The sequence below is a fragment of the Archocentrus centrarchus genome, chromosome 6, assembly GCF_007364275.1.
Source record: "Archocentrus centrarchus isolate MPI-CPG fArcCen1 chromosome 6, fArcCen1, whole genome shotgun sequence".
Lineage (NCBI taxonomy): Eukaryota > Metazoa > Chordata > Actinopteri > Cichliformes > Cichlidae > Archocentrus > Archocentrus centrarchus.
The window spans coordinates 33724219-33748827 of NC_044351.1; the positions used below are offsets into that span (position 1 = coordinate 33724219).

The window sequence follows — 24609 nt, forward strand, 5'->3', positions numbered from 1 at the left end:
GACGAGAACAGATGTTTGTCTGTTTCTCTCTGTGTGTTAGCTCTGTGATAGATTGATGACCTGTCCAGGGTCTACCCTGCATCTTACCCTGTGACAGCTGGGATAGAGTCACACCCCCCCCCCCCCCCCCCCCCCAAATAAACAGGAGAAGATGGATGGATGGACCAACCTGTTCAGCTGCTTAGGCAAAGGGGGTCCAGCTCAATACTAGCAATGTGTACCTAATAATAAAGTAATTTTTGGTTTGCTGTGATAACATCTGGCATTGATACAATGTTACCAGTCATCTTATCTGGTCAGTTATCTGGTTTCGTATTCTTGATGTGAAAATGACAGAGGTAGAAAGTATCCTCAGCAGCAGCGTTTGAACACAGGATAATCCGACTCTTTAAAAAGAGATGGAAACAGTACAGACATCATTCAGGGATAAAGTCATTGAAAATTGCCCTGCTTGACTTTCATTTTCACTTCCTGAGCTGTGGAGTGCATAATTCTGCCATAACCTTAATAGCAGGGTACTACAGAACTGGCAAAAGAACTTCTGACCAAAGGGAAATCTCTGTCCCTGCGTGCGTGTTGTTAAGTACACATTAGAAAGCATTTCTATTTCAAGACAGAACCTGACACAGCTTTAATCTCCTGACAGGCTAAAATAAATCCATATCTGACATGTTTTGTTGCATTCAGAGCGGTCAGAGAAGGAAACGAGCTTTAGTACGTGCCAATGATTTAGCACCAGGGTTGGGGTATTTCCAGATTAATGAGAGTCAGATGATGTTTCATAACTTTGTATCATGTGCTTTGTGAAAAATGTGTATTTATACAGCATCAGCTCTGTGAGCTCCTCGTGCAGGAGTCAGCAGTCTTGCACAGACCAACTCTGGACATTAAGCGAGAGGATTATGTGTACAGCGTGCTTCTTTGTCAAACTCTGAAGCATCAGTGCAAAAATCAGCAATTTTCTGATGTTTGTATGTATTTAACAGCTGAGGTCACATTAGTTTCTAGATCCCTTTTATGAGCTCACATATAAAAACATTTCAGTCTGAGAAGATGATACAAAAGTGTGTAAAAGTACCTTTAATGTAACAGTTTATGCATTTTTTTTGTAATTTGTAATGTTTTCTGGTTCAGACTAATTAGATTCTTTTGTTCAAAGCATCCCAAACAAAGTTTAAATTAAGCTGTTTTTGACTCAATCAGCATTTTTTTATATATATAATTTATTTGAGCAGTTTTTTAAATGATTTTTCTCTTTTAGTACATTCAGCTGTATTTGGCCCACGTGTAGCTGGCTGAGATGTAGTGACGGTTCAGCCCGTCCTCCTGTGTGTGTTGGGTGGTGCAGGTGGAACTCGGGGACGAGCTTCCCTGCCGTAGGATCAGCTGGCGTCGGTCCATCTGCGGTTTAGACAAACTCTGGGAAACTTTTGTTGCAGGCTAACAAGTTGTCATCACTTTGCAATATTCTCTTCTGGTGTTGTGCTACTGCTCTACTCCACCTTTATACACACACACACACACACACACACACACACACACACACACACACACACACACACACACACACACACACACAGTAATAGAAACTAGGAAACAGTCGCTTTAGCTGCTTCCATCTTTTCTTTACAGTCTAGTTTTGCAGATTTGGGACAAAGGACATGTTTTCCTGCTTCGCTTATTTTGAACATGCTTAAAGTCCCAGATACAAAAAGATCATCCTTTATATTCATCACTAACCTCTCCACGAACTTGTGTATTTGTCCAGGTGAACCTGTGTTCTCCAGCCAACAATGAAACCTACCAAGAACGACTGCTTCGCCTAGAGGGAGACAAGGAGTCTCTGGTGCTACAGGTCAGAACTGCCTCATCGCTCTAATTTATAGACACTGTGCACTGAACGTTTGATACAAAGACACACACAAACAATATGCTGCCTGTGTACTTTCATATCACATTTTCAGTGGGACCGTCGCTGTGTGTACTTCTTGCTTGCCGTCCCGCTTTGTTTGTTCAGGTTTAGTTGTGATTATTTTGACATACACCTTTGAATCCCGACCATAAATGAGCCCGGAGATTGTCCGGAGGGATTTGCTCCACACTGGAAAAACATCTTGTCTTCTAATCTGTAAATCCTGCGACTTCAGGTATTTTGTGTTATTTCATAACAAAACATGCCCGGACACCTTCAGGAGCATGTGAGCATGTGTTTACAGACGACTCGTACAGTAACCGCCAGCGTCTGGGCTGCTGCAGTAAAGAGGCTGAAGATGATTATGTATCTCTAAACTTTATGGTGTCAGGAGGTGCTCTGTGCTGTCAGATCTCTTTAATAGCTGGTTTGGGCTGTTTTTGCATTCCTCATAGTTAATTTATCGTTTTGGAGCTGCCCCTTTATGCTCCCTGCATCTCTGTGTGTGAGTTTGTTTTATGCTCGGGGTAAGCCCACATGAGTGGATGGTTTATTTTTTTAAATAAGTGCACCACCCGCCTGGACAACCCCAGTTTGTGAAGTTGTCACAAAGTCCATATCTCATACCTTAACACCACTACCGCCCGCACACCTACTTGTTACACATTCCTTAACTGACACTGCACGTGATTGGTTGATGTCCAAAGTGACCGGGGCTTATTTTTACTGACTGAAGATTTAATTGGCTGTGGACGGTTTGCCCCTCTGTAGTGCCTTCCTGTCTTTTCACCTGCCTCTGCTTTGGGTCTGCTTATGTGAAGCTTTGTCTTGCTTCAGTGTGTGTTAGTGTAGACACACTCTGTGGTTAGTAACTAACTTCCTCCTCACCTCGTCGAGAGCGTTCACCTCTGTGTGTGTGTGTGTGTGTGGCTCAGAGGAGGGAGGTAAGGGGTATTCCTAACGTTCTCTTTAACATTTGGAGTTTGTACAGTCATATGGTATTGTTCCTTTACTTTTACTTGTGTTTGTCGAGTATTAGTGGTATCCATGTGTTAGGTGCTAAGCCCGCAAAAGCTCTTAAACGTGACTCATTCATATACTTGTTCATTCATTTACTCACTTGGTCATGGTCCATCAATCCTAGAAAGGTCAGGCTAGCAGACCAGTCCCTCTGTAACAGCACGTGTTCATGTTTTGTTAAAAGTTAACGTGTCGAGCCAGAAACTTGAAAAAATATTCTTTTGTGCCAGAGCGCCGTGAGACAGGACGTGGCTGCAGGGGTAAAAATCAGGGAAGCTGCAGTGACAGAGAATCAGCTGCTGTCAGATGGATTTGGCATCGTTTAGGTGAACAGGAGGCTGTGTGTGTGTGTGTGTGTGTGTGTGTGTGTGTGTGTGTGTGTGTGTGTGTGTGTGTGTGTGTGTGTGTGTGTGTGTGTGTGTGTGTCAGAAGGTGAATGTGTTGTCAGGGAGATTATAGTAAATGTGCAATGCATTCCTAAGTGACAGGCTGCTGAGTAAATGCATGTGAGTTTGTGTGGAGTTGAAATATGTCCTGTTGTGTGCTAACTCTTTACCAAACACTACAGACTTGTGAACATGTAGGACAGAGTCAAACTCATATGTGGATCAGCCAATATTGGTCTATCACAGATATGCCGGTTTTAGCACTAATATAACAGAATTCTTTAAAATTTGAATCAGCTGCTAAAATGCAGTGTAGCAGGTCTCTGTTCAGACGGCGCTCTCTGTGGATGCTGTAATACAGAATGACTGTGTCACCCATCAGGTGAGCGTTCTGACCGACCAGGTGGAGGCCCAGGGAGAGAAGATCAGAGACCTAGAAAGCTCTTTGGAGGAGCACCGTCAGAAACTGGCCTCCACTGAAGAGATGCTGCAGCAGGTAAGACACGAGTGAAACACAACTATGAAGCTGCCACAGATAAAAATGTTGAACAGATAAAATATTCCAGTACGTTAAAATTGCAGGAATTTCCTCTCCAGGGGGATAATTGGTAATCCTGAGGCTACAGTGCAGGCAGTGCTGCAAGTAAAGGCCAGCTGTAGTCAGTCTGCATGAAAAGCAGACTCAGCCACTGCAGGTTCTGGACATCACATTTATTGAAGCTTTCACATCATAATTCTTCTTATTCTGATTAGCAAAAAAACCTGCTAATCACTGCTAACACAATAAAATACTAAAATTTCACTCTGCGAAACTGAAGCACAGACTTTTAGAAAGAGCTGTTAGCACAGCGATCTGTGACAGCAGCATTAGCGCAGGCTCACTGCACGAGTTTGTTCTCAGGGATCAGTTGCTGTTCTGCCCCTCAAACGGCATCAAACAGTGTTAGAGGCGTGTGCCTCACAGACTCAAATAATCTCATTGTAATCGTTCAACTCAATTCAAGTTTTTAACTACATTAATTTGCTTATAGTTAAAGAATTAAATATGTGCTCAAGTGTCTTTGTAATTGAAAATGAAAGCAATAACAGAGGTAATGCATATTAAGGTGACATTGTTTCCACTGATGTGTTTTTTTATAACTAATACCAGCTCACTGCTGTCAGCAGCATGTGGGAGTTATCAAACAGGATATACAGCGTGAGCTGCAGGAGGGAGTTGCTACCGTAAATGAATAAATAAAGGAGTGGCCCAGTGTTTTATTAAGAGTTCCAGTTTGATTTTATGCTTGCTGACCTCCTTTGACTCAGGCCCCATTTAGCTGTGCGGTGGGTATTACACACACATCAAAACAAGTAGGTTTTAAAGGGTCAGAGCTCAGCATTACTCTGTGTTCAGTGAGATGTAATGAAATTCGACAGAGTTTTCTTACAATAGAGAGAATAGAGTCTGAAGGTGACCTTTGGATGTGGAATGTTCTGCTACCAGCACCGTCCCATTCATTGGGTTTAACGCACTAATGTTGACTCTCCATAAAAGTACTGTTATCAGCCCCGGAGGGATGAGGATCAGTCAAAACAGAGAAATAAAGGCCAGATTTAGGCAGCAGATACACGAGCCTGGCATAAAAAAAACCGGTGGTTAAATCATGTTTTTGTGTTGCTGTAGTTCTTAATCAAAAGCATTTCTGAAAGATGTTGACAGAGAATGAGTCCGTCTGATGAATTAAATGGGTATACCTTTCAGCACAACACCTGGTAAACTGTAAACCGATAACAAGGTGATATATTTGGAAGCTGATAAAGCACTGGGGGTATATTTAAATTTCACATGGCTAAGAGGACGTGAAATAATGATGGCAGGAAAAAAGAATACACTTTGAATTGATCAAAGCCTTCTTGTTGATACACTGTTACCTATGAATTAACCGATCATGTGTGTGTGTATATACCGTATTTTTCGGACTATAAGCCGCTACTTTTTTCCCACGTTTTGAACCATGCGGCTTATAGCCCGGTGCGGCGTTTCTGTGGATTTTTCTTTAACCACCAGGGGGCTCTTTAGCAGGATATGAATCATGGGACGTCAAAGTTGGAAATCAAAGAAGAAAGCGCCAACAAGTGCTAGCAGCAGGCACAAAAGAGATTTTTTTCAAACTCCCTCATCATGGAAACCACAAAAAGAACTTCCTATGATGCCGCTTTTAAGTTGAGGGCTATCGACCTGGCACTACAGGAGGGAAATAGAGCCGCTGCACGTAAGCTCGGCGTGAACGAATCAATGGTGAATTGACTTGTTATAACTCAAATTTGGGGTTGTCTGTCCCCCTCTGCTGAGTGCCGAGTAATTGTGGAAAACCGAGAGCGGCGGAGATACCAGCGGCTTATAGCCCGGTGCGGCTTATATATGTACGTTTCCAGTTTTTTCCAAAAAATTTGTAGGTGCGGCTTATAGTATGGTGCGCTCTATAGTCCGGAAAATACGGTATATATATGTATATGTGTGTGTGTGTGTGTGTGTGTGTGTGTGTATGTATATATTAGGGGTGGGACTCGATTAAAAAAATTAATCGAATTAATTACAAGCTTTGTAATTAATTCATCGAAATTAATCGCATTTTAATCGCATTTCAATATTTGACATGAGAAATATTAATTTAAATTTAGTTGATGAATGAATCAATATACATGAGCTTAAACTTCAAAATGTTGTTTATTTTCCCACCAGTCTACTACACAGACCAACGAAAGGTGGAAGTGCTCCTGTGATAAGCAAACACCTGAAATTAAAGTTAAGCATCATAACTGGATAGTTTTATTCAACATTAATGTCTCACTTAATATAGTTGGAAATTAATCATTCTCTCAGCTGTATTCCTTGATGTTGAAATGTGTTATGCTTGTTTTAACAGCTTATTTTGAATTAAAGACTTAAAATTAAACCACAAAAAGGAGAAAAAGTTCGTTCTCCGTTTAACAGCTGCTTTTACACAGCTGTGCTTCGCAGTCACGGTTGCTAGGTGACATGAGCTACGCAGAGGTGACGGCAGCTGATATGAAGGCTAGCTGCTCACTTCCGGCCTTTGTGAGCTGCGAAAGACGTGGGCCGGGTCCTTCGCAGGATGCGGCCCCTAATTTGGACATTGTGCGTCGATATAATCTGTATGCCGGGAACTCGTGCACTGAGAAACGTTCCACGGTGCAAAGTGCGATTAAAATGCGTTAAAATTTTTAACGCGTTAATTTCCCTGTAATTAATTAATCGAAATTAACGCGTTAAAGTCCCACCCCTAGTATATATAATATTTCTTTTATATCATTGGATGGATGGATGGATGGATGGATGGATGGATGGATAGATAGGAGAGAGAGCTGGATAGCACAGTGGCAACTGAGGATGTGGGACCTGTGGACACCCCTAGTCCACACCAAAAAGAAGCTAAGAGCACACGAGTGCCTGGCAACACAAATAAACCAACTGCCAATGGATGAAAAGCACCCAGAACGACTAACCGAAGGCTGGACAGTCCTGATCCCCAACTGCCATCATCCAACTACCAGCCAATAACCTGCCTCAGCACAACAGGGAAGCTCCCGTCAGGCTACATGAGCGGGGGCCCAGAAAGGAATTGGCACAAACGCCAGAGGGGAGCAATCACTGGAGACTGTAAGATCAGACTGACCAACCTGTGCACCACCTGGATTGATTACGAGAAAGCCTTTGACTCAGCGCCTCACACATGGACCCTGGAATGCCTGGAACTGTACAAGATCAGCAGGACTTTAAGAGCCTTCATCAGGAATTAAATGGGAAGTGTAGTCAGATGTTAACAAAAGAGAAGGAAGGTAGTCAGAACTTGGTGGATTGCACCAGCAGAAGACACTGAGGATAGCTACAAGTACCTTGGAATTTCACAGGGAAAATGGATTGTCTTTGGATTTCTCTACCACTCTCCTGTGTGTAAGCAACAGTTTAGACACTAAGTCGTACTTCTGCTAAGCTGTTAATGTGAAGAAGTGTGAAACATTAAAAGTCTTCAAGTTGTTCCAGTTGCTTTTTGTTGCCGTCACCAATGAGACAAGCTCCTGAGCTCTGCCAGGCTGGACACAAGACTGCAGCTCTGTGCATCACAGAATCGGGGCTCTGTTTAGACTCCTCAACAGGCTCTTTGTCCTCCTCGATGTCAACACAGAGGATAAAAAGGCCGCAGCCCCCCCACGGCTGTGACGTTCTTCTCCCTCATCCAGCCACCTTTTATAACCTAGTAATTAATTATGTCAGTGTTTTTTTGGTTTTTTTTCTTCTTCTTCAAGGGATCTAAAACAATTTTAGGCTATAAACACTGCATGGATAAAAAAGCTTTTTTTTTTTAAATCTAAGCTGCTGCTGATCGTTTGGGGTTCATGACTTTAAGTTTTCCCTGGTTTTAGCTGCACTGATCTGCATCTGTTGTCCTGGTTTGTGATTGGTCGTTAGTGGCTGTGAGTATTTTATGACCGCTGCTCAAACAGCTGATGCGATATAAGATGTTTGAAGGCTGAGTGCGGAGAAAGATAACCGTGACCCGTGTTTTCAGTTTGTATCACGTCTGTTGTGTCTTTTGACGTTTTCTTATCTTTCAGTTATGTGCCTGTTAAATCTTCTACAGGACATGTTTGAAGGATTTCAAAGGTGGCAGCACGTCTGCTTCAGCAGTGTCTGTGTCACTGACTGACATGAGTGAGAGTGTACTGGTTTGGCTCATCCTGAGGCTGCGACACACACGCCATCGATTTCTGCAAGTTTTGTTTCGATTAACAGTGTCACAGACATAAAAGACATAATTTCCTGCCTTCATTGCTCCATAAATAAAACGGTCCAGATTCCTTTAATTAAAATAAAGTGATAAGTTATGCTGTTCAGCCGGGTGTCAACCACACCTCCAGGCTGTAAAAAACTGTTCTGACTTAGAAATGAGTTAGACAGTTAGGTGATGAAGACTATATTTCATGTTCTAATGGAGGAAACAAAAACATACAGCAGTGTTATATCTCTGGAAATAAATGAAGATTTAAAAAAAGGTTTTGGAAGATTAATGGAGTTAAATTAGTTGGCATAATAACCTGGCGCAGAGGGTCAGTCAGTGAGGTGGCTGATCAGCATCAAACTGAAAATGCTTACTCAGAAATGAAGAGACACCACAGCACACTGGAAAAATGAGAGCCTCAGTTAACAGTAGTGAGGTGGAGTCAGTACGTCATCACTTAACAAGTGTATGCCATGCAGCATATTCGCAGTATAGTATTCACATGAGTAAACACAAACAAGGTGTGTGTGTGTGTGTGTGTGGTGCGTGTGTGTGTGTGTGTGTGTGTGTGTGTGTGTGTGTGAGAGAGAGAGGTGACAGACGAGCAGAGTTTATGCAGCTTTATTCGTCAGTGCTGCAGGGCTGCTGTTTGCTGTGGGAACCACAACTAATCTAATAAGGAATAGTCCTTAGGACACGCGCGCGCGCGCGCACGCACACACACAGAGGGTTCTCATGCTAGAGGGAATCCACCCACACAAGTAGTCATACTGTGACTACATGTCCTACAGTGCCTTTACTTAGACATAAAAATGACTCTACTGAGACTTTTCTGTCCACATGCTTACATTGTTGTAGTTACATAGTATCCTTAGCAACATATAAGACATGCAGATACACACAGGCTCGGACAAGGGCCATTATGTTTTAATATCTTGCAAATTCATTAAAAAAGTAACTGACTCAACAGCAATGATCATTCATGATCCTCATCATTATATTCATTGTTATCCTTAAATATCAACAGCCCAGCAATACCAAACCACAGGCATGAGGGACAGTGGTTTCTGAAACAGCAGCTATAGAAATTAATTTTAAATTCAATAAACGCACACAGAGGAGGCGACCAGCAGTGATTTGACAACCAGAGGATAAGAAATGCCAATAAAATTCAGCAACTCGTAGTGATGATGGTCAGAAAAAAGAGTTGCCCTTTTCTCATGTGACGTGTTACATTGTTGACTTCATCAATCTTATGTAATTAAGACATGGGTCATTTTTAATGTTAATGCAGACATTCTGCTGATGAAACGAGTCTCAGCACTCGTGGATTATGATGAACTCTGCAGGAGGGTTCACACTACACGAAGTGACACGTGACGCATGAAGTCAGAATATTCTTAATTGCCACAATCTATATGAAGTTCTCAAATGGCACCCACTGAGGCTGATAAATGATCCCCAAAGAGCCCAAACTGCAGCTGACGCTTGAGGTTGGCTTTAAAGCAAAGTCGCGCTTGAATTCTGCTTCTGCAGCGAATCTGAGCGGAGCCTAAAATGTAGCCTACGCCTGCAGCTGACGCCATTGGCAGCATTTATACCGGTGCGGCTGCTTCAACGGCAACGTTTATACTTTCTGAGGACGTGCACGTCAGATCAGGGCGTAGCGTTCTAGGGGGGTTTGTCATTATAACAAGTGTAACTCCACTGTTTACCCAGTTTTCTGGGCTTTGGATCGACACTAGCTCGTGACCCCATGAGATGAAGTTTGTGTCTCCTCCTGGTCTCGAACCGGAGATCTTTCATATGGAAGATGAATGTGCTAAGGTTTGGATACTGTTTAGGCTTAAAATTAGCCTAAATAGTTGGCTGCTTTGACAGGTATGCCAGCACAGGGAGCTGTAGCTGATTTTTGTCTGGTAGGCTTCAGCTAACGGAAGCCACTGAACTGAGCTTTTCCACTGTGTTTGCAATCTTGGTGCCTTTTAGAACATTAATAGGATTTGCTGTGAGGGGCAGAATGGCCAAGAGTTTGTCTTTGCTTTGGCGAGTGAAATGCAGTAGCACTGTTAGCACTAATTCCCAGACGATATCTGTTTATGGCACCTGTACAGTTTATGGAAGCCTTAGCTGATAACTTAGAGCTCTACAGTCGTGTCCAAACAGTGTTACAGTACCAAAGTTGTACCTCTCCATCTCTGATTTCCTTCTTTTTAATGTTTTATTTTGAAAATACATTCTTCAGATAGTAAATACTAAAAGTTCTCCTGTCTCGCTCTGCCATATGTAACTCAGTTCAGTTTTGGAGATGAGTGCAGCCTCTTTAAAGGGATCTATAAATGCTGTGGAGCAGATAATTTGTCACATGCGCAGCCTCATTATTAAAGGAAAGCAAATGTCAAGCAGCTGAGCTGTGGGCCATGACCACAGCGTTTGGATAAATTACCTCTAAATATTGCGGCTTATCCCTCTGTAAGTGACACTGGTGTTAGATTGCAAACTGACAGTCAGCTGCCATAACTAAAGAGATTTTCTGACTGTGTGTGTGTGTGTGTGTGTGTGTGTGTGTTGAGCTGGAGTGATTATGGGGTTTAGTTGTCTGTCTGCACTGCAGTGGTGTTGACACAGTTTGTTTACTGTGTGATGTTTCCGTTTAGGCCGTATAGTAAAAAACTTTATTGAACACTGATCGACTTTATTTGACCACTCATAAGATTGTGGATCTGCTCCAAAACCATCTCAAAAATGTTTCGCACAAAAGCTTTCGTGTGTAAACATATCACCCCAAAACAAGAGTGTGATATTATTGAAAACTATTAAACGGCAGTAAATTTATGTTCACAGCCTCACTTTGCAGTTTATCGCAGCTTTCTCCTCTCTGAGACTTTCAGGACCTGCTCATACTCCAGCCGGAGTTTATCTGCACACTTTACGGCTGAATAAAGGAATGTGACCTCTAACAGCACAAACATTTCTGTGACTTCTCCCACAGATCAGAAGCAAATCTCTTCACGTAACCAAGCAGCTAAGTTGCACCCAGTCGCTCTCGTGGGTGCAGTTAGGCTGATGTTGCTTTGCGTATTAAGGACATGGACCAGAAACTTAATTCAGTTTCAGGTTTGTTTGTGCGTTTCCTAAAGCGCTCGCTCCTCTTTGCCTTCCAAGCACTCCGAGCTAACGCTAACTGCTCCTTTTAAATGAGCCCTGCGTCTTGACTCACATGTGTGGGTCTGCAGTGTGTAGCTGCTTGGTGCTGTTTGAGCCGGACAAACTGAGTCCTGCGTTTATCGGCGACATTTGTTCTTGACTATTTAAGCAGCCGTCAGCCTTCAAAGCCCCTGCTCCCACCATCAAACCTTCATGAATCATATAAAGCTGCCATTTTTAAAACTTTCCACAGATGTTTTAATATTATCGATACATTTTAAAATGCTTGCAGGTTCATTTTTTTCTGTTTTTTTTTTCTTCTTCCCCATTTCTTTCAAAATGTTTCGTCTGAATGAGAAGATGGGCATCAGAGTTTTTAACAGCATTCCAGGTCAACTCTATTTGAGTTCAGGAAAGAGGAAGTGGAATTCATTGGAAGGAGTTTGAATGAGGAATTGAAAGCAACTTAGAGTTGGTAAAGAGATGTGTGTTTCGTATGAGTCAGAAAAATGTTTCTTCATGTCCAGTGGAGTGATCTACACGCCGCCCCCCCCCCCCCCCCCCCCCCCCCCCCCCCCTCTAGATGCTTTCTTTTCTCTCTCGCCCATACCAAAGAAGCACAGGGAAGTATTAATAGTCTATAGCACACTTGTGTGTGTGTGTGTGTGTGTATGTGTATATTTAGCTTTGTGGGGTCTGGGCCCCAGCCGGTCTGCTCTGTTAGTGTGGGAACAACAATGTGCAGAGTGGAGCGGCCTGCTTGTTCTCACTGCATTGATCCCCCTGATCTGCTGGACGGGGTCGCAGAAGTTGCTTGAGTGTGTGTTTTCCATGCGTCTGACTCAGGGAGTGTGTGTGTGTGTGTGTGTGTGTGTGTGTGTGATTCTCCCAGGAGCTGATGAGCAGGACCTCTCTGGAAACTCAGAAGCTGGATCTGATGGATGAGGTGTCCTTTCTCAAACTGAAGCTGGTCAGCATGGAGGAGACGCACACCAACTCACACCCGCAGGACCCGACAGACGCGAAGCAGAACAAAGCTGAGGTACGGTGTGTTTGTCTGAGACTGTGCTTTCGAACTCATTCAGCAAGAGTAAAAAGCACTGCCTCTTGGATATGAGGATTAAAACGTGTATAATGGCTGTGTGTGATGGGCTATGAGCCAATCTTCCTGCTACATTTGTCTGAATATTAAAGATTGATTGATATCCAAGCTGCTGTGATTATGCAAATTGATTTTCAGGTACTTCGTTAGGTGGAACAGCCAGACGCAGACGGTCCTTTATGGCTATTTCCTGGTTTTGCTTTCATGCTGCCCAACTCTAAAACTCCTTATTGCGACATCAGAATATACGGTGCATGAATGTGTGGTATGAGTGTCTTAAATCACAGCTGTTATTTCAGCTGGGTTATCCTTCACTATATTTCTGCTAGCTTAGGCTAATTGGCTATTTAAGGCTGAATAGATCAGGTCCTGCAGTCTTCAGTTTCACCTCATGAGGTAGTTTGAATAAATTCACCCTCCAAAATGCACATCAAGTCAATCCAGATGTTTTTCCACTGTTGGTAAAATAAAGCTTAATAATCTTTTTTCCATTTCATGGATATATATAATGACACACATGCATGAAAAAGGGACTATTGCCATTTTTTTTTCTTGCTCTCCATCCAATCCCATTCCATCAGGGGTTATTTAGGAACACACACCGTATGGTCCGCTCTTGGGAAGTTCAGACATGCTGTTTAAGGATGTATGTGAGCTGTTTGGCTAGTTTTAATGTTTTTCCTGTCTCTGAGCCAGGAGGGAGCGGTCCCAGTAAAATAGGACACAGATTAGGGGGGGGAGAAAATGTTTGACATGCAAAATGCTCACAGTAGTTACCTGCTTTTAAACTAAATGTCTCACAGGTACTGTAGGCACTAACACATTGTGTCTTTGGACTCTGTGTCTGCAATAATTTTTATTCCTACCGTTTCTCGTGCCAGTCTTTTTATAAAGAAGGAAAACAGCTGACTGGTGGGTGGTAGCGGGAAGTTCTCTCCATAAATGTTAATGTATGCGTTGAAGTACGAGGCACGGATTCCTCTCATCTCCTGTTTGTGTGAACTCACCTGTTGTCTGATGATCCTGCTAAAGAGGAGCGTGATTGGTGGAATGTGTGTTTGATGCTAACCGGGTCTATTCAGAGCTCTTATCAGCCTCAGGGCTGTGAGTGCATTATTGTACAGGGAACAGCTAATTCACACAAGCTGCAGACTTTATGCAAATTGCTACAGATTCAGTAAGTTAATACCAAATTTTCATATTTATGCAATTTCAGAACACTTGCTATAGAAAAGGGGAGTTTCATGGTTAAAACCTTTGACATCATTTTTCTGTGCTGGCGGATCTTTAAGGAAAACAAAACGGGGCCGCGTGTAACAAAGGAAGAACTGTTACAGCCGTTTCCACAACAGCAGCCTGTTGTTACTTTAGTTGTTTTTCAGGTTTGGTTTTCCCACTAAACCAGTGAAAAAGTCGCACACAGACAGAGCTTTCCCACAGCTCTTTGCCTGCATTAAGTGGAAATCACACAGGCCAGATGAAGGATCTGTCCTGCTGTCCTGAAATATCCCTCACCCAGATAATAACCAGGCAGATGGTGAAAACATGCCCACCCTCCAGCCAACTTGACTGGCATAGGTAATGATGAAATGTGTCTGGATGGGGTACAAACCTCATTGTTGAGGCTCTGAAACAAGCCAGAACACATCAAACGGTCTTTCCAGAAAGTTTAAGCCCCGCCCTGCAGGCAGCCCGCAGAGAGAGGGCTGAAAAGTTTTTGTTGTTGATCAGGGACTGAAATACTTCACTGAAAACCCTTTTGAAATCAAGAAGTCGATAATTGTTCATAGGTCCAGTCTAGTAAAGCCATTATGACTTTCACAGTCCTCATGAAGTTGACAGATTCAGATGCTGTAAAATATGGGGTGCATACACTTACCAGTCAGTTTTTTTTTTTGTTTTTTTTTTTAAGTGTATCTTTGGACTCCTTTTTGCTTTCAGAGCTGCACAGATTCAACAAGGTGCTGGAAACATTCCTCTGAGATTTTGGTCCATACTGACTTGATGGTGTCACACATTAGCTGCAGGTTTTTCGGCCGTATTCATGACGTGAATCTTCTGTTCCACCACGTCCCAAAGATGCTCTGTTGGATTAAGATCTGGTGACTGTGGAGGTCACTTCAGTTCAGTGAACTCATTGTCATGTTTACTGTCAGTTTAAGATGGTCTGAGCTTTGTTTTATTATTCTGCTGGAAGCAGCCACGCTGTGATTACGATCAGCAACAATCCTCAGGTAGGCTGCGGTGTTTAAACGATGCTCAGTTGGTACCAAGGGGCCAAGAAGATTTCCCCAACACGTCTACGCCACCAGCAGCCTGAACCATTGATACAAGGCAGGATGGATCCATGCTCTCATGCTATTTAGACTCATTGTGCATCCAGAGAGACTCGTGGTTGTAACGTGTGATCATTTGAGTTTCTGTTGCCTTCCTATCAGCTCAGAGCAGTCTGGCCATCCACCTCTGGCCTCTGACAGGCAAACAAGGCATTTTCTCCCAGTGACAATATCTCTGGCTATTTCTCTGTAAACCCCCAGAGATGGTTGTGTGGGGAAAATCCCAGAAGATCAACAATTTCTGAAACACTCAGACCAGTCCGTCTGGTACCAACATACACACCACGTTCAGTCACTTTCCTTCCTCATTCTGATGCTCGGTTTGTACTTCAGCAGGTCATCTTGAACATGTCTACATGCCTAAATGCGCTGACTTGTTGCCGTATGATTGGCTGATTAGATATTTGGGTTGATGAGCAGCTGAACGGTGTACCTAACAAAGCTTTCAACAAAGCTTGGGGTGGCTGTAGCTCAGTAGGTAGAGCAGGTCACCTACTGATCGGAAGGTCAGCGGTTCGAATCCTGGCTACTCCAGGCTACATGCCAATGTATCCTTGGGCAAGATACTTAACCCCAAGTTGCTCTCCGACCGTTCTGTCGGAGTAAGAATGCGTGTGAATGTTAGTTAATTAAAAAAAGCACTTAGCTTCGTAAAAATGGAAGTGCTTGTATGAATGGGAGTGCATGGGTGAATGCACAGGTTGTATAAGCGCTTTGAGTGCTCATACTGAGTAGAAAAGCGCTATATAAGAACTAGTCCATTTACCATTTACCATTTCAGACTTTCTAAACTTGCTGTGTGTGTGTGTGTGTGTGTGTGTTTTTCTCATGCACAGAACAAACAATAATGCTGCACATATACATTCAGTCCCAGTCAAGCTGAGCAGTCTTTACTTGTCTTTGCTAGTTTCTTTGTGTGGACTTAGTTCAGTGTGACACCCAGCTGCTTCCCACTGGCACAAACAGATACTGAGGCTGCTCATGTGGTTTGGTGTGTGTGTGTGTGTGTGTGTGTGTGTGTGTGTGTGTGTGTGTGTGTGTGTGTGTGTGTGTGTGTGTGTGTGTGTGTGTGTGTAAAACTATCACATGGCATGCAAGGCCGTGCTTTGATTGAGTAAACACGATCCAGCATTTTTGACACGCAGGGGCCCGTACTCTGCAACCACACACGGATGGAGTGTGATAAGCATCAGCGGAAGCAGACAGAGAGGAGGAGACGGTGAAGAGGATGGATGAACAGAGAGAGGGAAGAGAAAAAAGAAGGAAAAGATGAAAGACCAACAGACAGCAGATATAAAAGATGAGGGGATGCACTCTGAAAATATTGTTTTTTGACCTGTGAGGTGCACAGTGAGTGAACGTGCACGATATCCACACTGCAAATCCCGCAGGACACGTCTACCAGCGCCGCCTGATCCTGCAGGAAAACAAAGTAACATTTTTTTTTGCTTCTTGTGCAAAGCTCACATCTACTCAGTAACAGGGAAGAAGGCTGTGTTAGCAGCAAACTGTTTCTGTTTCCAGCCAAAAGTCACATTTTGACAGTAAAGCAGCTTCTAAACTGTTTAAGATCATGACAATTACAACATCAACATTTACCCATAACAGTCTTTATTGTAACATTTCCTTTACTAAGATCTGTAAAGTCGAGGCTTTGTGTCTCCCACTAATGTTAAATAGATGTTTAAAATTTGCCCATCTTAGATTTAAGACTGCCGATCCCCCAGAAAACAACCAGATAAGTTGTCTCAGCAAGTTGTTTTTATGACTTGTAGTTGCATTTTATAGTTAAGCATCCTTTAGTGGCTGTGTGAAGAAATGCATGAAAATGTTTTGGTTGAAACTTGGCACCAGGGAGCTCTCTAATGTGCTTAATGTCGTAAAAATGCATATTAACCCAAAGCAGGTTTTGCCTTTACCTAACAAAGTAGATTTGGTGCTGAAATCCAACCAAACATTTGGTTACATGTGGGGTCAAATGAGCCAGAACAGTTCAGAACAGCAAGCTGGCACCTTCAGTTAATGAGTAATTAAGTCTGATAGGAAGGCTAAACAAAACAGTGCAGAATATCACCAAATGGTCCTTTTTTAATGGTGCCTTTTTACAATCAAATATAGTGGAGTCTAGACCCCAAAATCTAAAGGATATACTCCAAAACATGTGAGAAGGTAGCGCAGCACAAGCTTCACAGCCTGCAGTATTGGGTATATATTCACTCACATGTCAGGTTCAAGTGCACTTCAGGGGTGGTCTGTTCAAGGGAGCAGCGTTTAATCACTTTATGCAGTCGGTGATTCAGGCTGGTTCAGGGATCGTGAGGCTCCACCACATAAACCGAACATCAGTCCTGCCTCTGTGTGTCAAACAGCTGTTTTCAGAAGTCGGTGCTGCTTTGGTTTAATATTTGTTCAGTACTGAGATGGACGCACGCACGCACACGCACGCACGCACTCACCAGAATCCAACATATCCGATGTACAGCTGAGGTGCTTTGCTTTGTTTACATTATGAAGGGGCTGACAGCGGTCTGCATTTTTGTCAACAAAGTCAGTGTGTGCTTGTGTGTCTGTGCGCGCGTGAGTCTGTGCGTGTGTGCGTGGTTAGTAACAGCTGCGAGGCTCCTGTAGGAGGAATGGCAGGAATCCATGCTGAGCATTCCTCGGGGCCAAACACTTTCACCTCAGGACACCACACCAACGCCACACACAGACTCGCTGCCATCTCACCTTCAAATACTAAAACAGCCGTTTCTCAGGAACAGCGTTTCGCTGAGCTTTTTCCTACACCAACAGTTTGCTGAACTCTGAATTGATGGTGGACAAACATAAATTAATGAGATGAGTTTGTGAAATAAGTTTATCAGCACAATGACAGACTGAAATCTTCAGTTAATCTAGTGCAGCTTGTTGCTGTTGCCTTTTTCTGTTTGTTATAATTTTTTTATTAATGTTTACAAGTGTCCTAAGTGTCATTGTTATTGTGCAGCATCAGAAGTCGTTAAGGAAACGATTCTAATGCCGTCCGCAGACGGCGGTCAGCCCCGATGCGCTCCCTAATGGACACACGCTACATGATAAAATATTACACAGCTTTTAACTGCATCCCATGGCCTGGGATTTTAATTAATTAGAAGCTTTTACTGTCTAAGGTAATCTGATTAATTTTTTCCCTAAATATTTTGTTCTGCTGTTAATTGTTAGGAACACGGCGGAGCGACAGGATAATCGTAGCTTACGGGTATCTAAGTGCAAAAGACTGGGGTTGTTATTGGGATGGTTTGACTTACTGGCTGAGTGTATACATGTACTACCATCAGGTATGAGCCATAATCACTGAGTACATCAACATGACAAACTTGTTGATTTAGTACTTTTGGAAAAGCTAAAATGTTGCACATTAAAATGTTTTGAGTTAAAAAACAGGACGAGGTTTGATCAAATCATAACTGGGCTTGTTGTGTTTGACCTTTAATTACTGTGTGAAGTCCTGCCACACTGGGACGGCCCTCTGAGACACAGTTCTGATTTGTGACCAGTGTCTTGATTTAATTGGGCACAATGATCCATCCGCTCAGCTGGAGTGCAGTTCGCCCAAACAACACGACCCATTCTGACCCACCCCGCTCTAATTCTGGCTGACAGGAGGTGTTTGTCTCCTCACTGCGGCTCTCCACACTCCACTGGACTGTCTGTGTTTTTCCCTCTGACCCTGGAATAACCTTAAGAGTAAACTTATCGCTCCTTTCCTGTCGGCGGTTTCATTGAAGCAGCAGGGAAGTGGGGCGGAAACACTCGCGCTGTATTTGAACACGGATCTGTTTTTCACACTTTTGTAAGATTTCCTAGAATTCTGCCAGTTACTCCAATCTTTTGTTTTTTTCCTCTTGGTCAGTTTGTTTGTTTGTTTGTTTGTGTGTGTGTGTAAGTGTCTACCACAAATGGCCAGCAGTGATCGAGATACATCAACCATTTCCCTGTACTGACTGATTAACAAATAAGTTCATGTTTTATTCTCCTCTCGGCTGACCTGTCATTTATTCCTCTTTTCTTCTCCTCATCTCACCATTTCACCTCTTCTGCCACCCTTCATTTGTCTTCCCACCCTCCCAGTGTGTGGTAAATCTCATCAGTGAGCTCCAGGAGGAGATGTGCAGGTTTCAGGAGGAGATCAGCACTCGCATCCAGGAGAAACGGGCCCTGGAGGAGAAGGAGGCCCAGCGGGGGGAGCCCAGAGGCAGCCAAGCGCAGGGCCGCAGCCCTGAAGTTGGGTTGGCAGGCTCGAACCTGAGCCTGTCTGGCTCTGATGGCTGGAAACACAATGGAGAAAAGACTGTTCACGTAGGGAGACTTGATGGATGAACTCATCTTACCCTCTTTCCCCATCATTTCTTCTGTTCTCTTCTTCCCCTTTAACCAGTCCACACACCACCCGGTATTTGGAACTTTCCACAGAATCAAGCTAACAACCTCTCTTGTAGTGTGTCTGTGTGTGTACTGCAGGATGTTGGGGTCACACTCTGCTCTGGTTCTTGCAGTGATTGAGGCTTTTGATTGGGTTTCTAAATGCTTCCGTACATTTGAGGAGTTATTTACCTAGAAAAGCTTCCAGCAGTGTGACACAGCGTGAACTCCTCAAGTATCTGAAACATTTGGAACAGATTTCAGCACCGATCAGGATGTTGTCTCTACAAATCCCTTCAAGCTTTGCCTTCAGGACCAGAATTGTGTTTGGTGTTAGATTTGATGTGGTTTGCTTGCATGACAGCGATTCCTCCATTTACTAACAAGGTTTACATCTGTGGGCTTCCTCCTACACTGACCAGGTGGACGGGTCGTGTTTCAGTTCCTATAACAATGCTGTCCAAGGCTTCCCCCAGACGGTGGCAGTGCACAGCTGGGAGATGTGCAACCTGGAAGGCTTTCAGTTGTGTTCTGGGTTTCCTGGTTGTTAACTGCACGTTGTGGTGTCTGTTTCAGGAGGATCATGTTTCCTTTATTAACCACTGCACTGTCCAGCCCTGGAGACCTTTATAACTGCACTGAATGTGAACCTGATGTTCCCATTTATATGTTGGCATGCGTGCCCAGTCGTGTAGACAAACCTCCTGCTGATTCTGACATGTAGATGCAATTTATAACTTTTTGTGAAACATCAGACAAGTTTCATAATTGTGCGCATGTATGTGAAGCGGTCCGGATAAACTAAAGGATGCTGTGGTTTGGTTTTTCTGCAGGATTTGCAGCAAGAAGTTAAGCAGCTGAAGAGCAAAGTGGAGGAGCTGGAGGGAGAGAAGAGCCAGTACGAGAGGAAATTAAGAGCCACCAAGGTACTCGTTAAAACACAATGTGGAGCTTCCACTTATATGCAAACAGTACGTTTTCTAAGAGAAGCAAAGAAAAAGAAACAGCATCAGTGTGACAGAGCCCTGTGGGACTGATGGCTAACAGCATGGTAATAAGTAATGTAAATAACTAGAGAAGAATAAAGTTGGGATGCTGCGTAACGTGAAATAAAAATATAAATCATGTAAGCTGAGCAATTTTGCACTTAAAACACTGCAGAGAGCACATCAAGTGCTGACGTGGAGACATCTTATTATATGTGCTTATTTTGAACACACTTCAAAAAAAAAAAAAGTGTTGCATCACTTCTTCTTTTGCCACTCTGTGGGACTTCAGCTGCTCCTCAGTCCTCTGCCTCCTCTGCCATATTTGGTCTTTCATAATGCTCCTGATGCTTTTTCATGGGTTTGCACCGCCGGTAGAGACTGTTTGACCACAAAGCTGTGCTGTTGAAATATGTGCAAAATGTGGTCCGGCGATGTCTCGTGGAAATGAGCAGAGGTGGCAAAAGTACTGACATTCTGTACTTAAGTAGAAGTACAAGTACTTGTGTTAAAAAATACTTTGGTAAAAGTCAAAGTACTGGTTCAACTTCTTTACTTAAGTAAAAGTAAAAAAGTACAGGCTCTGAAATTTACTCAAAGTAAGAAAGTAAAACTAGCTCTTTGGAGGACGTTTCTACCTGCTATTTTTGTGTAAAGCTAACTGAACCTTATTATATATTATTGTAATAATATAAAATAATACATGAAAATCCAAATGTTATTCCAATCTAAATTTTAATTCTAATGAATGTACTCAGCTTGAATAACAAACTGTGAAAGGGAATTTAAACACAGCTCTGTTCTCTGTGTCCTCCATAGTAGAGGGTGACTGTGTCTCCACCTAAACACCAACATGAGGATACTCAGGGGTTACAGTGGGATTCAGAAGGTGGAGGAACCCTAAGATCAGCTGTAGTGGCTCTGCATGGGGAGAAGAATCACAAATTTCTATTGTGAGCTGCAGTAAATGATGTTGGTGTGCAGGCTGTGATCAGCTGACCTGCTGCTGCTGCTCTGAGGTTTACTGCTCTGTGTGGATGAAGTGAACTCACAAAGATGTAACCCAGTATTTCACAGCTGTCTGAGCTGATCTCCATCCCCTACACTGACAGCATACAGGCTGTAGAAATGTTGGATTCAGTGAATGAATCTCAGCATCAGCAGCTTTGATTCAAACTCATCTCTGCTGCACTGATGTAACCTGTAACTCTGACCATGAACACAAAGTGCACCAACACAGAGCTTTACTGTAAATACAGTACAACAAGATAACCTGTTTATTACGTACTAAACTGCAGTATTTTCATAGAATCTTTGAATTACACAAAGTCAGCATACTTCAGTTTATTTTCCAGTCCTTACCTTTAAATCTAACCTCTCTTCTTCCTCTCCTGTCCTCTTTCTCCATCTCTGAGTGAACTTCTCTCTCTTTGCTCTCCCTGAAATGCAGCAGCTCTTCTTTTAGCTAGCAGACACACTGTGTGACAAACTGCACACACTTTGTGTGTTTGCTGTTTGCTGATGTTGAGCATTTAAAAATGTTGCATTTACCTGCCACACGTTACTCCCTTCATGCTCGCTCCTCTTCAGTAGCGCTAGCTAAGCTGTTTATGTGCCGCAGCGCAACTTACGGACTCGGTCCGGCCCGCTGTGACCCCTGATTATAGCGCTGTAAATGAGACATTAATTACATGGGTTTGTGTATTTAATCCCTTTGTACCCGATAAGCCCCGATGATGGAGGATACGCCAGTACAATTGTCTCTTATATGTTAATATTCCTCCGTTTAGGCTCAGATCGCTTGATGACTGACGGCGCACTGACCGGAAACGCAAACTTCTCCCTGACGTGTTAAAAAGTAACGAGTCTGTTTTGAAAATGTAAGAAGTAGAAAGTACCGATACTTGTGTAAAAATGTAGGGAGTAAAAGTAAAAAGTACTCAGAAAAATAAATACTCAAGTAAAGTACAGATACCTAAAAAATCTACTTAAGTACAGTAACGAAGTATTTGTACTTCGTTACTTCCCACCTCTGGAAATGAGCCGGGTCTTCGGTGAAAAAGGAGTCGTCTAGATTGGAGCAAATGCTGCTCCGAAACCTGTAAATATCATTTAGTGTTAGTGGTGTCTTCACAGATGTGCACTAATGTGTTAGGGCCCAAAATCATGACCTTTCATGGGTTTTTAACCCTTGGTACTTTGTATAGAGGTGTCTCCAGGTTCTGCAGATCTTTTAATATTATGGCAGTAAGGAGACAACAGTTAAGCTATTTGGTGATTAGACTCAGATGATCCCATCCCAGCGGTGATGGGAATTAGGACAGGACACCCTGGAGTCTGGACGCTGGTGGTGGTGAACAAGGTGGAGCTCTGAGTGACCAGGGTGAAGCAGAGATGGGGGAGAAGGTGGGCTGCACTAATGAGTCTGACAGGCAGAATGACAGAAGAGCGCTGAGATTTAAATTAGGCGGAGTGGAGGCTGATTGGTTGGAGAAGGCGGGGCAAAAAGATGATTGGTCTGGAGTAATGATGTCAGCATTGAGTTTGACAGTGTGGGAAAGTGGAAGTGATGTAAAGAACAGACTAGCAGCCAGGAGAGACACCTGTGAGAGCAGGCAGGTGAATGATTACAGATCCTCCTCATTGGACTTCAGCTTCATATAGTGATGAAGTGCCCAAACATATTGACCTGCCACAGTTATTTTATGCAAATATCGGCCTTATTAAATTGTCTGTTTGCCCTCAGTTTTTCACAGAGCAGTTAGTCCCCCTCAGATTTTTCCTCTGAACAGCTTGGCTTCTTTAAGACGCTCTTTTTATGTCCAACGGTATCACAGATGGATCTCATCAATCTGAGATCTTCCATGGAATTCAGCATTTTTCACTTCATTCATTTGTTACTGGTGTGAAATTCAAAATGAGCACATATATATATATTAAACTAAACCAACTCCGCTGCAAACTAAGCTCACTGACTTCATATCACAGATGTGAGTGTGATACACTTCTCATCAAACTCAACGAGAGAAGGTTTCCCAAAATGTGGAACCTGTTGCAGGAAGTCACTGCAGGAACCTATATTAATGATACCTGCACAAACGTATCAGAGAGGAAATGTCGTGGACGCAGAGCAGATGTAGAACAGAGGAGCAAACGTAGCAGAGTAACCTTAATAACCCTAATGTGATGAAACTGTGCGGGTTAAATAATCAGGCTGCTCAGCAGCAGAGACCTACGGGCAAATTTCCTTTCTTCTGACGAGCGTCTCTCTGACACATTGTTTGATATTGTTTAATCTGAAGGAGGTCAAACTGCCATTGCTGTCTCTGTGCTTACAGTGCTTCCTTCCTCCTCTCTTCCTCTCCCTCCTTCGCTCTCTTCTCCTCTTCTGTATTAACCCCTCTCTGCGGCTTGCTCTCTTCACTTTTTTCCCCGCTCCTCTTTTCTCTTCGCATCCCTGAATCTCTCCCCGTCATCACCCTCTTCCTGTCCTCTCTCCCTCTCTAGCTCTCTATCTCTTACTCTCTCCATGTGTGTTACCAGTCGCTCATGACCCAGCTGTCCAGCCTCAAGCTGACTGTCGAGCACACGCAGCTGGAGAAGCAGCACTGGGAGGAGCGCTGGCGTAGCGCACAGGTGCCTCCTCTTCCTCCTCTTCTGCCTCCTGCTCTCGCCACTTGTCGTCTCTCTGTTGGTTTCTTCCCTATGATTGATGCTATGTCTGCATCCCACTGTTTTTCTTCTTCTTCTTTTCCACTTTTCTCTTCTTCTTCCTCCCCTTGTATTTTTTTTTCTTGATTTCTTTTAGTTTTCTTAGTTGTGTTTGTTTTTGTTGGTCTTGTGATAGCTGTGCTGATTCTAAATATTCAGGCAGGAAGGAGCAGGACAGAGTAACTAAGATAAAAATGGAGGTTTGTGTGTGCAAAAGCAGAAACAAGGACATCCTGTCCTTCTACTTGTGGATGTTTGTGTCCTGTTGTTGTAAGTTTTAATGTGCGTTTGCATGGATATTGTAAATCTATGATTTCCTCAATTCTGTGTGTTTGTTTGACCCTGCTGTGCTCCTGTTGACTGTGTTTACTAAAGGTATAACGCAGCAATGATAGCTTCCACTGGATCACTTTAAGCTGGTGCCGGTAACGTAACCCTGCGGCAGTTATTCTCCGGCTTTGCTGGCTTCTTACCCTGTTACAGGTTTCTTCTGCTTATAGGTTTTATTGCAGAGCAGCTGCAGGCCTTGTTAAGTTTGCCTGCGTAGCATGCCACCATAAACTCTGCACACACAGGTCTGACCACCTGTTGTCTTCAACTGTTGCCTGAGCAGCCTTTGTTGCCATAATGTCTTATTCCTTTTATTTGCTGTTCTTTTCATCTTCACTGTCAAAACATGCCAAGACCTCAGAGCAGACGCATGCAGAGGTGTGACTGACCAGTTCATCTAAATTCCACAGCCAGGTTAACCTTTATGAATTTTGGCAGATGAACATATCATAATAGATCCAGAAAAATTGCAGGATTTTGTAATTGGCAGTCTG

The 24609-nt window shown here is 43.2% G+C and overlaps 1 protein-coding gene across 7 annotated transcripts in view; it reads left to right on the forward strand.

The window, feature by feature from the left end:
- The window catches only part of ppfibp2b (PPFIA binding protein 2b), an 83057-nt gene that overhangs the window by 38729 nt on the left and 19719 nt on the right, over window positions 1–24609 (forward strand). For 5 of the 7 annotated variants that reach the window (XM_030730792.1, XM_030730795.1, XM_030730799.1 and 2 more), the window contains 5 exons: window positions 1769–1855; window positions 3701–3814; window positions 12142–12291; window positions 18798–19025; window positions 19922–20014. In XM_030730792.1, coding sequence (XP_030586652.1) covers window positions 1769–1855; window positions 3701–3814; window positions 12142–12291; window positions 18798–19025; window positions 19922–20014 — 672 coding nt within the window. Of the gene's footprint in view, window positions 1–1768; window positions 1856–2722; window positions 2857–3700; window positions 3815–12141; window positions 12292–18797; window positions 19026–19921; window positions 20015–24609 lie in introns of those variants that run through there. The other 2 variants (XM_030730798.1, XM_030730796.1) reach the window with 2 other exon arrangements.